This window comes from Triticum aestivum, chromosome 2B (genome assembly GCF_018294505.1).
Source record: "Triticum aestivum cultivar Chinese Spring chromosome 2B, IWGSC CS RefSeq v2.1, whole genome shotgun sequence".
NCBI classification, from domain to species: Eukaryota; Viridiplantae; Streptophyta; class Magnoliopsida; order Poales; family Poaceae; genus Triticum; species Triticum aestivum.
In genome coordinates this window covers 591974908-591989385 of record NC_057798.1, presented here as the reverse complement: position 1 = coordinate 591989385, position 14478 = coordinate 591974908, and the positions used below count along the sequence as shown (strand labels likewise).

At 44.1% G+C, this 14478-nt stretch overlaps 1 protein-coding gene across 8 annotated transcripts; it reads left to right on the top strand.

The window, feature by feature from the left end:
• The first annotated feature begins 249 nt into the window (after positions 1–249).
• LOC123046210 (ELMO domain-containing protein A) lies at positions 250–9089 on the top strand. 8 transcript variants are annotated; one of them, XM_044469515.1, is made up of 13 exons: positions 257–678; positions 1004–1396; positions 2259–2351; positions 3035–3174; positions 3658–4071; positions 4628–4742; positions 6500–6568; positions 7081–7196; positions 7298–7352; positions 7658–7778; positions 7934–7981; positions 8418–8512; positions 8603–9089. In XM_044469515.1, the coding sequence occupies exons 1-13, from the start codon at positions 340–342 to the stop codon at positions 8702–8704; spliced, it is 2100 nt and encodes a 699-aa protein (XP_044325450.1). In that variant the 5' UTR covers positions 257–339; the 3' UTR covers positions 8705–9089. The 8 variants fall into 8 exon arrangements, 5 of the variants coding, with proteins under 5 accessions (XP_044325451.1, XP_044325452.1, XP_044325450.1 ...); XM_044469518.1 differs by lacking the exons at positions 257–678; positions 1004–1396; positions 2259–2351; positions 3035–3174; positions 3658–4071 and adding exons at positions 4176–4517; positions 5525–6015; positions 6117–6226; XR_006422026.1 differs by lacking the exons at positions 7298–7352; positions 7658–7778; positions 7934–7981; positions 8418–8512; positions 8603–9089 and adding an exon at positions 4979–5178 and having other exon boundaries at positions 250–678.
• Positions 9090–14478: the final 5389 nt, after the last annotated feature.

The following is a 14478-nucleotide window of genomic DNA, read 5'->3' as shown; positions in this document are numbered from 1 at the left end:
ATTTTAATCACTGGCCCTTTGCATCAGTGCACACTACTGTAGGCACACTTTCGCCACAGTATTCTCGCATTAACAGATTATTAGGAAGGCGTTTACATAATGTTGCTTTCGGTTTAAGAAAGCGTATCTAGTCCCAGCACAAAAAGCGTATCCAGATAGTACGCTTGCAAGTTGGAGAGGCGTATTCCCCGGGAGATAGGTCTCCCTCCGCTTTGTAGCCGCGGGGCCCGCGTGTCATCGTAATGACGGTCTCCAAGGCACTATCCGCAAAGTCCAAACCATTCGCCTCCGCCACCGCCGGCTGCACACTCGCCGAGCAGCCGCTCACCGATCGAGAGCATGCAGCCACCGTGCCTGGGCGCGTGCGGGGGCAGCCCCGCCGTCCTGGGCGCCAGTGCGCACTGCCACCGCCCCTCCACCTCCAGGGCTACCATCCGGTGCGCCGCCCGGGGCGGGAAGGCGTCGTCGAGGGGGAAGGAGAACGTCTGGAGCGTAGACAACGAACGCGCCGCCGAGCAGAAGGGTCGGTCCCAAAAGAACCACCGCGGGCGGAGGCGCCCGGGAGGGCGCAGCAGGGCGCCCCCGCCGCCGGGGAGTAGGAAGGAGAATGACGCGGGCTCGAGGGTTCTGGTCTCCGGAGCCATGCTGGTGGAGGTCGAGACCGTGCTCCAGACCCAGGTAACTGGACTGTTTTTGTGCCATGGGCACGCGTGTCTAGAACTTTGGCCAGCGAATCAATTTTGCGATTTGATGAGGAGTATAAGTTCAGTTTATCCATTTAACCAACGACAAGTAGTCTGTAGTCCACTGCAGTGTGCACTTCGCAAAGCATTTCACTACTCACTTGCAATGGGCTAGCTTCAGAAGTTCAGATAGTGGGGAACTACGGACTGAACTGTAATGAAGCATACTTGCAATCAAACAGCAGTTACCAGGCCAGTAAATACTATCCCGTTGATGTAATTTCTGGTATATTGAGTATTGTCTTCTTTTATCTTATTAGGAATCTGTATTAAGGCCTTCCTGGGATACATTTGCGAGTAGCTTAAGTGGCGTATGGAAGGGTGTCGGAGCTGTGTTCTCACCAATCACAGCAGAGATGGAACCTGTTGGACTAGGAAGCAAACAGGAGTATCTTTATGATTGCTACACTCTTTCTCGCATTGAGAAGTCGTATGATAGTGTTCATGGGACCGAGATCCAAAGGAAGACAAATTGGGTGCAGCTCAATCCTCATGGGGAAGCTGAGAAGCAGAGTGCCAGCGATGATGAATGGAGTCATGGTATCTCCAGTGGGACTGTTGATTTACCTGCGCATGAATATTTTGATCTTAAAAAGAGCGATGTACTTGATGAAGATGTTATGATTGAAGAACCAGGGATTGTATTTTTTGAGGTGAGATTCTTTTCTCTTCACCCCTTTTTTCTGCCCTTTTCAAATACCTCCAATGCTTTTTAAAACATCTTTTCTCGTTCAGCTCTTCAAAGTTGCAATATGATGATTGACCTTACACTGTATATTTTATTTAGCCATGACTAACTGAACCAAAAATATGATCGCATTCCCTTTCAAAAAAAAAAAATATGATCGCATTCCTCTCTACTGTTGTAATTTAGAAGTTATAACTTGTAGCTACAGCCTATTTCCTGATGCTGAACATAGAACACTTAGATGGTGTTTTAGAACAGGCAGTTAGTTGTGATGTTAAACCTTGAACCTCTCAGCAGGTTTTCTTCAGTAGCAGCGCCTTATTAAGATGCTCATAGTGTCTGCTCACTTTTCAGACTCTGGGGAAATCATGAACCATGGGGATCTTTTTTAGATAGTTTGCATAGCTTAAGCTCTGTCCTTTTCTAAAGATGAGTTTAACTTGAACAGCTAGTTTGCATTCAAGCAAACTTTCTTAGCTCAAACGAGCCATGCAAGAAAAACTGAAATACATCCAAAGGAGCTTCCAGACAATCTGTAGAGTTATCTCCTTAGTCTTACCCTACAACTATAAGGCGGATAATCTAGCTCAGAAAATACGTTTCCCCTATGTCAAACTAGCCATGCAGCTCCTGACCTTCCGTTTCTCCACATGTAAGTTAAATATACTGTTGACATTAAGTATACCCATTACTGTTCAATCACACTTGTTCGCTGTGGGACTGGGCTATCATCCCCCCTAATTAAGTTCAGTAATGTTACACATTTCCTGTTTTGTGAATTTGAATTATCGACTTATTCCTTTGGCTACTGCATTTTTCGTTTTCAGGATGGATCATACTCTAGAGGTCCACTTGATATAGAAATCGGCGAATATGATGAATCTAAATACTTCCTCTCACCAACGTATCAGTTTGAGCAAGTATGTTTACTCTTCTGAACTTTACTCATCTGCCCCAAAAACTGAATTTCTGTTCAGTGCAATACTGCAATGTTGACTGAGAATAGTCTTTTGCCCGATGCTTTCCTTCGAGATCTGTTTTTGGCTTTTTACAAGAGGAACGAAACTAGACTTCTGTGATTCATATAGACATGTGAATTGCTCTTATGAATCATATAGACGCCTAAATAGCAAAATCAATAGTGATGCTGGTGTACATGCTTCTGATGATGTGCTAGGCACTTCTCCTCTTTCTTTATTTTGTAACAACAATCTGTGTGAGCTAGTATTATGGAATCATTTTGCAGAGATAGCTACTAATCAACTACTCCCTCTGTATCAAAATATAAGACGTTTTTTGACACTAATATGATTATTATGTTAGCCTTTTGCTGGAGAGGCTGCTCCGACTGTTATGGGAATGAATTATTGATGATCATGTGTATGTATAAATACTCCCTCTGTCCCAAAATAAGTGTCTCAAGCTTAGTATAACTTTGTACTAGAGCTAGTACAAAGTTGAGACAGTTATTTTGGGACGGAGGGAGTATAATACATTTCATGTTAGCCTTTTGCCTTTAACTTTCTCCTCTCGACACTTTGTGTTGTCTATGGGTTTGGATTTGCCAATCCATAACTGTCAATGGCATTGAGCTTTGTTTTAGAGTCTGGTCAAAGGATGCCACAAAAGACTGCGTATTGTGCATACCATTGAATTCAATGAAGGAGGAGCGAATATACAAACCGTAAGGGTTGCTGTGTATGAAGAAAAATGGGCTAGCCCAGCAAATATCCATGTTGAAGAGTATGATTCCTGTTATCCACTACTACAAGTTTATCTGCTTTTCTGCTTATGACATATATCTTTATTGCTATTCAGCAATCATGACTCAGGAGGAAACTGTTCAGATTGAACAATAATGAATTGATTTACTAAGTGTCAGACTGGTGCCACCAATCTAGAAAGGACACAGAAAAGCATAACACAGACTGTAGTTTGTTTGCAACGAATTAAAACGAGGCTAATTGAAAACTGGTTTACTTCTGCTTGATTTCATCCTTCAAAGATGTTTTCTACCTATACAGCATTGAAGACATTCTCATCTACAGCTTGTGCATGCTTGTTCCTCATGATCTGAATTGTCTTACATATCGGCCTCCTTATAGTTTGGCAACATGGCTTTCATGTCTCAGCAGCTATTCTTTCACGCACAAGAACCATCCGGCTTTTTGTAGATTGATGAACTAATTATGCTTGGTCTTCCTGAATAGCATTTTATTTTTGCAGTATTACCCCTGTTGACGTCAGACCTTTCTCTCAAAGAAAGCGGACGAAACCATCAGAATTGACAGGCCCCTGGAAAGTATATGAAGTCAGTGCAACACCAATTTTCAGTGAGAAAGTAAAAGAAATAGAGGGTGGAGCCGCCTTTGTATACTTGTGCATGGAGACCATGAAGAAGAGAACCTTGCCAGAGAGCTCTGTTTTCTTCGGGGAGGAGGAGATGCTCGATATGCAAGACGTGACTATACTTTGGTTGCCTGGAGGCGTCACCGCCTATGTTGACGTAGATAAAGATGGTATACTCTGCATCGGAGTTAGTTGGTACTCGGAGGAAGGGATTAATCTGGTGATGGAGAGGGACTATGGAACTGACGGGAAGCTCAGGGAAGTTCGGACGAAAACTGAAATCAAGCGCAGGTGGAATTAACCAGTCCCACCATAGTTCAAAGAAATCACTTCGCCACTTTAAGCTTTCTGTTTGTAGTAACATCTGTTTCTGGATATTAGTATAGGAGCAATAATGTCTATGGATGTGTGAGTTCCAATAAAATAGTGCTCCAGTTGATGTACTCCATCATAGATCAGTTGTAAAACCTTTTGCCTCTGTTGAATGCGCAGGCTTCGGTTTCATCAGCAAGAAAATGAGCTGAAAAAGAGCCCAGGAAGGAGACCTAGGCATTTGCTTGCCATGTGCACGGCCATATTTTATGCCATAGAATGGCTCATTTAGAATGGTTAATTTAGGCCACTTGCTCCACATTGTACCTTATCTAGATCTTGGCTTCTTGGGGGACAAGATTTATGACCATGGCCAGTGTCTGTGAGTATAAAATAGCCTGAACTACTGTGATTGACAGATAAAGGTATAACTGTATACAAAAATGTTAGCTATCAGGCTCTCCATCATGTGCAAGGTGCTCTGAAAGGTAACCCCTCTGATTACATCTGACTTCTTTTTTCTAATTTACTTCAGATTGCCGATACAATGTTTGCTTAGCTTGATCGTTGGAGAACATGGGTGGACCTGGACCATGGTCATGCCTCGTGGAGCAGATGCAGGAAGTCCAGCTTTGGAAGATGCAACCAAGGTACTTAAACCTTTTCCCGCAAAAAAAAAGGGTACTTAAACCTTGAGAAAGACGATGAAGAACATTTGCTACTTTCCGTGTAAAATTTGAAACCGTCAATCAATTTGATAAAGGAGAGATGCATATGGTTTTGGTGATTAAAGATTGATGCTAGAAAAGTGGACTATACCAAAGGAGTACCATTCGCATTGCTTTATTTAGCAGAATATCGTTAATGCGGAATCTAGTGCTTGCAGCAAAGAACACATGCTAAAAAGGAGCACGGCACGGTCGAAGTACTCCATGAACAGGCTGTTTGGCAGTACAAGCTAGATGTTCGAAGTTTACACAGTAGTAGGTGGGAATTATCGTGTTGATGTGCAATCACGCTTTATGTGCGCTCTACCCCATTCTAAACTGGCTATGCTCGCCGCCTAAAGCAAGCTTCAAGCGCAAGGTAAGCGTTCTCGACCACGGGATGATCGGTGGCCACCTTTTAATTTCTTGCCGTTACCTTTGCAAGTAGCTTAGCTTTTCCGCCGTTACTTTTGCTAACAAGCTTTTTGGTTTCCCTCTGAAGATATGGCGCCCCAGCTGTTTAACAGGCCAAGCTAATGTGATTTAATTTTCTCTTTAGTTTTTCTGCAAACATACGGCCAATGCACGCAGCGAAAATGTAGCAGAAATTGGGGGCGTTTTGTGATCTTAGCGCTCTGTTTTCTTCTTCCTGTGGTTATGTGGGTTGTTTGTAAAAAAACACGAGGAAATTAATTTTGGTAACGGGAATCATGGGCTAATTGCAGGGGGTTAACGGGTGGTCAGATCTGGCTAAAAAGGGAAAGCAACAGGACACGAGCGCAATTATCTACCCCCAGCGGACAAGGCGAGGCGAGGCCGCCACCCCCATCGGCATCCGCCAAGCCAGAAGCGCCAAAGCTGCCAACCCAAGCCAACGCCAACGCGACGGGAGATAATAAGAGAAGGAGAGAAGAGGCCGCCGCGGCGCCGAGCCCTCGTGTCGTCGTGCAGCCCCGCCCCCCACTTTCCCCCCGTGATCCGCCCGTGGGATCTCTCGCCCTCCCTCCCGCCCACCAGGATCAAGCCGCGGCCCGAGCCTGCCATGGGGATCCCTCGCTGATCGCGGCGCGTAGGCAGGCGGGCACCGTAGGAGGAGGAACAGGGAGGAGGGAGGGCAGCGCCCGCGCGCCTCATGGAGCAGAATGGCGGTTCCTTCCTCGCCGTGCGCCGGCTCTCCGGCCACCACCACCCATCGCCGGGTACGTGGGTCACGTGGGTGCGTGCGTGCGTGAGTCCGCTCGCCTCGGATCCCCCCTTGCTTGTTCAGGAAAGAGGCTGACGAACGTCCATGGGCTTCTATTTCCCCCCCTTTTCCAGCGGACGTCGTGTCGGGGTCGACGGCGTGGATCGGGAGGGGATTCTCCTGCGTCTGCGTGCAGAGGAGGGACAGCGACGCGCGCATTTCCTTCGATCTGACCCCCATTCAGGTGAACGGTGCTCGGTATTTGTTGATGTAGTAATCACGCGATTGCTTGTCAAACATGAATGCAATGGATAACTGGAATCACAGCGGGTGCAACTGTCGTGTTTCATTGTATTTGTGCTTAGATTGCGACAGGATATATACAATGGTCCAACAAATACTGCTCTCTTGAATTGGCATGTCATGTCGTAGTCTTTAGGACTTTGAACTTAGAAGCTACCATTGAAAAAAAAATACTTAGAAGCTTCCTATGACAATAATGGATTTTGTATTGCAGGAAGAGTGCCTACAAAGATTACAGAACCGGATTGAGGTGCCTTATGATAGTCAAAATAGAGAACATCAGGTATGACCCGTGGATGGTATCGCCACCAATGTGTTTGATTGTCGGTTGTAGTGTGCTATTTCTGTATTTCAGACACCCCATATTGCTCCACTGTAAGATGAACTCAGGATCTTCCTGTTAAAATCTCGTGGCGAGCTTTGTTCTCTAATTATAAGGCTGGCCAGTGTTGTCTGACATTGTATAGTGTGGTACCTAACAAAATGGCTGTGCTCTCATGTTTGCTTTAATAGAACAGAGTAATATGATGTTCCCAGGGTATCAGGATTTACTGGACGTGTGTAACTCAGTAAATCAGTTTAGTTAGACTACTGTGCCCGTAGATTGTTCAAAGTAGGGGAAGTGATTTCTGGCATGAGTAAATTGACCAAATGATCCTGCAGCTCACCAGCACAAATCCTTGCTTATAGTTTGTTCTCTGTTGCTATTAATAGTTCATATTGATCTAGCAAACCTGAACATACATTTCAAATGCTACATTTGATAACCCATTCATCACACCTTTTGTTCATTAGGAAGCACTCAAAGCCCTTTGGCATGCTTCTTTTCCTGGGACTGAACTTCTAGGACTAGTATCAGATCAATGGAAGGAGATGGGATGGCAAGGGAAAGATCCATCCACAGATTTCAGGTATTGTTCCATTCCTTCATTCCCGCACATGCCCTTTACGAAATAAATAATTTCTTAGTTAAATTTTGGATCTGGAATCATTTATTGTGCTGGAATTACAGGGGTGGTGGCTTTATCTCTTTGGAGAATTTACTTTACTTCGCTAAGAACTATCCAGTGAGTACAAATCCCTTTACTTAAATGCTGGTTCAGATTCATCGCTGTTTCTCGCCAATTGCTAGGTTTCAATGATCTTCTCTTAGCTAGAGCAGGGAAGAATCTAATGACTCATGCGATATACAGTTATACAAATCTATTCAGCTAGCAATGGAACCCTGTCTCCTTTGAAAATTGAACAGCTAATGATCCTTTGCTAATAACTGCAATGTATAATATTTATTATCGAACTATTAAGATAGGTAATGTTTATATTTTTATATGTTTGGCCTTTCATTCATCTCAATGAGGCACTTTCTGTGCAGAAATCCTTCGAGGAGCTCCTTTGTAAGCAAAATGGTGACAGAGCATTATGGGAATATCCATTTGCTGTAGCTGGAGTAAATATTACATTTATGCTCATTCAGATGCTTGATCTTCAAGCAGGTTTGTTCATTAAACTTTTCTGTGCTTCTTCATTAGTTGATGGATTTACTTCTATGTAACCTTCCCCTCGAGCAAATTTTCTAAACTGTGAAACTGGTTTTGCTTTTGCAATTATCAACAAATGGCACAGTGACTAATACTGATTTCTTCTGCAGCTAAGCCAAGGTCTTTGATTGGAGCAGTGTTCCTAAATCTACTTATAGGTACAGTCTACTGTAACATTTTTGCAAAATTGAAATCTTACATGGCTACTATATGGACCTCTTGTCCCAGAATAATTGTACAGTACAGTAGTTTTATGCGGTAATCTACATCAATTGTAGGTAATTAATGACTGATTAAAGGTTCAGTGCTTGTTAACAAGGCAATATCCTTACAGCTGATCTTGTGGGCTCAGTTGAATGGCCCAACTTTGACTGTTCTCCATGCTTCAACGCACAGCAATTATAAGGGCAGTTGAAGACTTGACCATAAATAAATTTAATTTAATTCCATAGCATGGAAATTAATATCCTTAATATTGGATGACATCATAGGTGTAATAAATAACGCCACCATCTTATTACGGGTGGCCTGCTCCTACTGTAACTGTAAGTGTACCCCTAGCTACTAACATCTAACCATTGTTATTTTCTGCAGAAAACGATCGAGCTTTTGATATTCTTTACTGCATAACCTTTAAGCTGATGGATCGGAAATGGCTTGAAATGCACGCCACATATATGGATTTTAATGTATGCCTTTCTTCAATGTGCATTCTCCTTGTCACATTGTTCGTACAGAGTCCCTTCTTTTCTGACCAAATTGGTGTACTCTCACTGCAGACTGTTATTAAATCCACACGGCGCCAGCTTGAGAGAGAGCTATTACTTGAAGATATTCAGCAAATTGAGGACATGCCGTCATACGGGTTTCTTGCCCGTTAGCAACTGAAGTCTTGCCTAACATCGCCACGTGTAGTAAAGTTCTTGACACATGCTTCTAAAGAGTGGAATGTAGGAATCAGGGACTCGTGCTTGTGTGGTTTTCGCTATCGTGCTTAGGTACTCTGATATCCTGAGCGCATGTTTGGGTCTTCTTGGATCTGACCTCTAGAGTAACTGGCTACCTGAACAGCAGTTGGGCCATGCTAGTGCCGGTAGGATGTACTTTCGGAAACAATTTGTCCTGGCGCGGAGTCTTCGTGCTAGGAATTACGTAGTAAGTTCTGAAACTCCTCAGTACTCAAGACAACTTTGTAGCCAAGTGCATAAATGATATTGGTGCACTCTTGTTTTGCACTAAACACACACGTTTTGTGTGATTTATCCATGGATTGTACTGACATTGTCGAGTTGGTTCAGCCAAATAAGAGAGGTCGGCTAGACCAAACTTCAAAAATAAGAGAGGTCGGGTAGACCAAACTTGACGTGTTTAGGAGGAATTATGGTAAGGTCTGTGTGCATCCACAAGGAAGATGAAGCAGTCATGATCCAGTAAAGGTAGCCGCTACTTTTTGAATGCAGGCTTTGCAGATAATTTTAAAATCCAGTGGAAGCGTGAAGCTTGTCATTCAATATTTCAGAGCCTCTTTTTTTTTTTGGGAAAAGGATCCAGATCTGTTCTAAAAGTTCTCCGGAAGTATAAAACACCTCAAGCAACAAACATAATAAAAATCATATTGAGGCACATAGATCACCGAACGACTACTGCTACTAGAATGAGCCGCTTGGAGCCGGCTTGATTTTATCGTTGACAGTCAACAAGCCTTCATGCACGTGTGACGTGCCCCTAAGGACTAGCGCCTTGAAGCCGCATTCATCATTGTTAAACCTTTAAATAGTTCTGAAGCATCAGACACCAAACTTTGCTAGACGACGAGTAATCCTAACCTCACCGGCCCAAGGAGCGCTCTGGAGCCGCATTCGTCACTGTTAAACCTTTAAATAGTTTTGAAGCATCAAGCACCAAATTTCGCTAGACGATGAGTAATCCTAACCTCACTGGCCCAAGGAGACGACACGAGTCTACCCCGAAGCTCCGTCTACTACGTCTAGATGGACAAACTCGAGGATGATTGGAGCCCCGAAGACAATCTCGAAGAAGAAGCGTCGACATTCACCTGAGCGCCACACCTATAGGACTGAAAAATCAGTAACCTAAACTACCAACCGTAGCGGAGGCACTAGGATTCCTCTCCCGTCATCGGTAGATGGAGTGCAGGCAGAGGAGAGGCGAACCCAGGAAGGGAGAGTTTCAAAGCCTCTTTGATGCAATTGATTTTCCTAGAAATTTTGAATAATTGAATTGTATGGTTTTCTTTCCTATGTAACTTAGTTGACTTGTACCTAGGATTGATACGCAAACAATAACAACAATTATTTTAGTCCCGAACAAGTTGGAGTTGGCTAGAGTGATGTTGTAGAGTCTCAAATAAGTTGGGGTAGGCTAGAGTTGAAATGCATAAGATCTCTAAATCTATTCACACACCCATGTGGTTAGTTTTTTTTGCTGATATTCACGTCCTTTAGGTCTCTCCTTACAGACTCCTCTCATGTCAAGTTTGGTCTACTCGATCTCCGGCTAACATCGCCGAGTATAGCCTTGATGTCATAAAAGATGCTCGACCAGTGAAACAATCCCTTTGTCGATTTGCGCCCGAAAAACATAGAGCAGCCAGAGAAGAAATAGCCCGACTCCTAGCCGCTGGCTTCATCAAGTTGTTCTCTCACCCCTAATGGCTAGCGAACACATTTATAATCTAAAAGAAAGCCTAACTTGGCGTACGTGCTTCGACTTCACCGACCTCAACAAGGCATTCCCGAAGATACGTTTCATTTCCCCCGCATCCCAAGTAATTGACTCCATGATAGGATGTGAGCGGCTATGTTTCCTGGATGCTTACTCTGATTATCACCATAACAGAATGAAAAAGTCCGATCAAGAGAATAGCTTCTTTATCACTCCCTTCGCCCCCTTCTACTACAACACCATGCCTTTTAGGCTTAAAATGCGCGCAGCATACCAGTGCCTTGCATAAGTGCCTTCACAATCAGATCTCAACGTTGAGCTATGTTGATGATGTGGCTGTCAAGACACTTAACGTGGATAACCTCCTCACCGACCTCGCTCAAACGTTTGCCAACCTATGCTTGCTCTAGATGAAGCTCAACCCAGACAAGTGTGCATTTGTCAGTACTTGAACATGGCATCAAATGACGCATAATGCTATTACATAACACGGAGCTCAAATCATACAACATGGCATATTCATAGGAGCAACAGGTTCATGGCAATTATCAAAACAATATGCAACCATGAAATATGCCGATTACATACTTGGTGAAAATCAGGGAATGCAAACAGTAATATCATGATGCTGACTTCGGAGGCACATAACAGCAAGTATAAGAATGTTAATATTTATGAAAATGGTATGAGCATACATTAGACATGACAATTTTCAAAATACTCCATTGGCACAAGTTCATAGGATGCATAGATTAATTACTATGATTTTGACGAAATGGAACTTGCTGTTAACAGGATGACCGTTTTACCATGATGGCATCTTGAGGGCAACAAAGATACATGCTACAACAAGTTTACATGGCATCCAAGGGCATGACATTGAATTACACATTATAGAGAACAAAACACATGAAGGAATCACATGCATATGAGCCCTAGTATAGTGGCAATCATCAAGCAAACTTTAAAAGTAATAACAATTTTCTGCAGTTAACATTGCGATGCACTTTTGCAACGAAGATTAGAGCATGTATACGAGTCCTATCATGCATGGAGAAGACACCATCATGTAGAGAACGAAGAGTAGATGAAAATCCAATATGGTGAAGACCTATCTTCATCGGACAAACATGCACAAAGTTACATGCATCAACAAAATGCAATATGGCGATGAAAATCCAAGGACTTGGTCGTTTATATACCCTGAGGGAACTGGGACAACGAGGAGCGCGACGAGCCGGTGCAGGGAGCTATTTGGTTCAGCGGACGACATCATACCGGGATGACGTCGTCCAGGGGGGTAGGCAATGGCAGTGGTGGTGCTCCAGCGAGCTCGAGGCAGGTGGCAGCAGCGGCGGAGGCTGGAGACGCTTCGGACGGTGAGGCAGGGGGGGGGGGGGGGAGGCGCTGGCCCGGATCTGGCCGGAGGTGAGGCGGGTGACCGGCATGGCGGCGGCGAGCTCCGGTGGGTCGGCGAGGTTGCGGGATGAGCTCGCTGTCGGTGCTCGGGCAGGGGCTTGCGGGGCTCATCGGCTAGAGGTGAGTGACGGCGAGGCTGACCAACGAGGCCGAGTCGGAGGCGTGGATGCGGCGCAGCGATGGAGGGAGGCGGCTGGGAGGTGGGTGGAGGCTAGGGGTAGATTAGGTTTCCAAAATAGCCAGGTGAGGTTGTCTATCTAATAGACATGGGCTAGGGTTGGGGGTTTTAGGACCCTCTGATCGCGATCCGACGGTTCCGATCAAGAGGGGGGTTAGGTGGGTCTAGTTGGCTGGTTGAGGGCTATACTAGAGAGGCCAAGGGCTGCAGGGGAAAAGAGAGAGGCCCGGCAATAGTTTTTGAATATCAAAATTGTCCGACCTTTTTTCGGCTATAGTGCTGCTATAGGTATAACGATTGGGCTATCAAACAACATCCAAATGTGACGAAATTTGGTAGGCGGTCTACCTACAATACGAGACCGCACACCAACTTTCGCTCCATTCCAAGAACATTTTCCCACTTAGAAAATGATATTCCGGAGATGTCGCGGGCACGTGTGAGTGTGTCTAGTCTCCGAAAGGTCAACGAAAGGGACGGGGAGAACCGGTAACTACGAGCAGATGCAAGTTTTGAAAACAATGATGACACGCAGTGCCGTTGCAACACAAACGATGCGATGATGAATGCAACAAACAAACCAAACACACGACAACAACGAAAATAAATGGAAGGCATCTGGAGCGTCGGTCTCGAGGTGTCACCCTTCCCCAGAAGATTACTCTTGATCTCTGCTATGTTTTTCATGCTTTTGCTAAAAAATCCTTGAAGCTTTTTTACTCATATACCAAATTAGTATGACAACATCACACACCTCAAGCACATGGTAAAGGAAATGACATGCGTGGAAACACCATTTAAACATTGAATATGAATAAAAATGCAAAATATCATAAAGTTTGGAAGAAAATCTCAGATTAAGTAACAACAGTCAACAGAGATACACATGATGTAATGTACAAAATCAATTTTATTAAGATATAGAGAATTAAACTTGGTGGTATTCGATAAATTGGATCAATATTGATCATCAAATATCTTGGCAATGTGTGTGTGTGACTGTGTGTGTGTGTGTGTGTGTGTGTGTGTGTGTGTGTGTGTATATATATATATATATATATAGAGAGAGAGAGATACTATGCCCCAACCAACAAATTTCTAACCAAGAGTTGCGTAATGTTTTTTCTCATAAATTTTATGCAAGCACGAGCTGCAGTAATTACATACCTTTATGTTTTGAGAAATTTTCTAATTTGGTGAATGAGGAGTTTCAGATTCCCCGCTCAGCTGCTCTAGCATGATCCTGATCTCGGTTGCACAATTGGGATAATATAGAACTCAAGATCCTTATCATGTTAGGGCTTTGTGAGATCGACACAAAACCTTGGTAGTAAAAGTTTGCTCCAAGTTTGTTATACACCTGTCTAGCAAGGGTTGTCTTACCTAACCCACCAGTTTCAAAGAGACAACTTTGACCTGATTTGTCGATTCACCTCCCTTATCAATCAACAACCTCACAAGCTCATTTCTCGGTGGATTGATTCCGACAAGATCTGATGCATCTTTATATATTGTGCAAAGTCGCGGGTCAAAGGTTAAGGGAGATTTCAATGGGAGGGGGGGGGGGGCATTGCCCCCCCAGCCTTGGACAGATCTATGAAGAAAAAAATAGAATGAAAAGATTGATGAAAATTTAGCCTTTTACCCCCATGTGTTCACATTTTATCTCCCCCACCTCACCAGAAATTATGGCATAGCTCAAGGAAGGAGAACGCCGCCGGAAGACGTTGCCTTTGGAGTAGCCACGGAGGCGGCAAGGGTTTCCCCCGGATTGGAGAGGAGCGGGAGGGGAGGAACGCGGCGGCGGCCTAGGGTTGGCCCTCGGGTCGCCTCATAGGAGGCGACATGAGGGAGGGGGTTCCAGTGCCAAAGTTCAATGTGTGATGAGACTTGGTGCTAGCCTCTTTAATTTGCTCTTGATGTCCTTGACATCCTTGACGATCTTATGACGAGTCTTGATGTTCAATATCTTTTTCTTGATTTTGCGAAGAATCTCCTTGAAGCTTTCCGGCTTAGAGCTGGACCCATGGGATTGCCAGAAAAATCTGCCAGGATTGCCGAAGATACTAGGCCTCCTTTGGTCCATGGGATTGGAAAATCATGGGAATAGAAAAGTCAAAGAGAATGAGACATGTATCTCAGTTCCTATGGAAAAGAGATGTCATTTGATGGTTCATAGGATAAGAACTTTTTTCATTAGGTCTAAGCTAATGTTTTTTCCATTGAAATGTGAAGGATGGGAATCGATCTTACATAGGAACAAAATCTATTCCTACAAACCAAATGGCTCTTGAGGAAATTTTCCTTTAGAAATCATATCAATATAGAATTACTACAAAACTCCTACAAACCAGGTGTTCGGGATAGTTATCA

Bases quoted from the DNA above. Each gene is read 5' to 3' on its own strand.
- LOC123046210 (XM_044469515.1), top strand. From the start codon at position 340: ATGCAGCCACCGTGCCTGGGCGCGTGCGGGGGCAGCCCCGCCGTCCTG. The intron at 1,397-2,258 runs GTGAGATTCTTT...TTTCGTTTTCAG, and splicing joins CAGGGATTGTATTTTTTGAG to GATGGATCATACTCTAGAGG. The intron at 6,569-7,080 runs GTATGACCCGTG...TTTGTTCATTAG, and splicing joins GTCAAAATAGAGAACATCAG to GAAGCACTCAAAGCCCTTTG.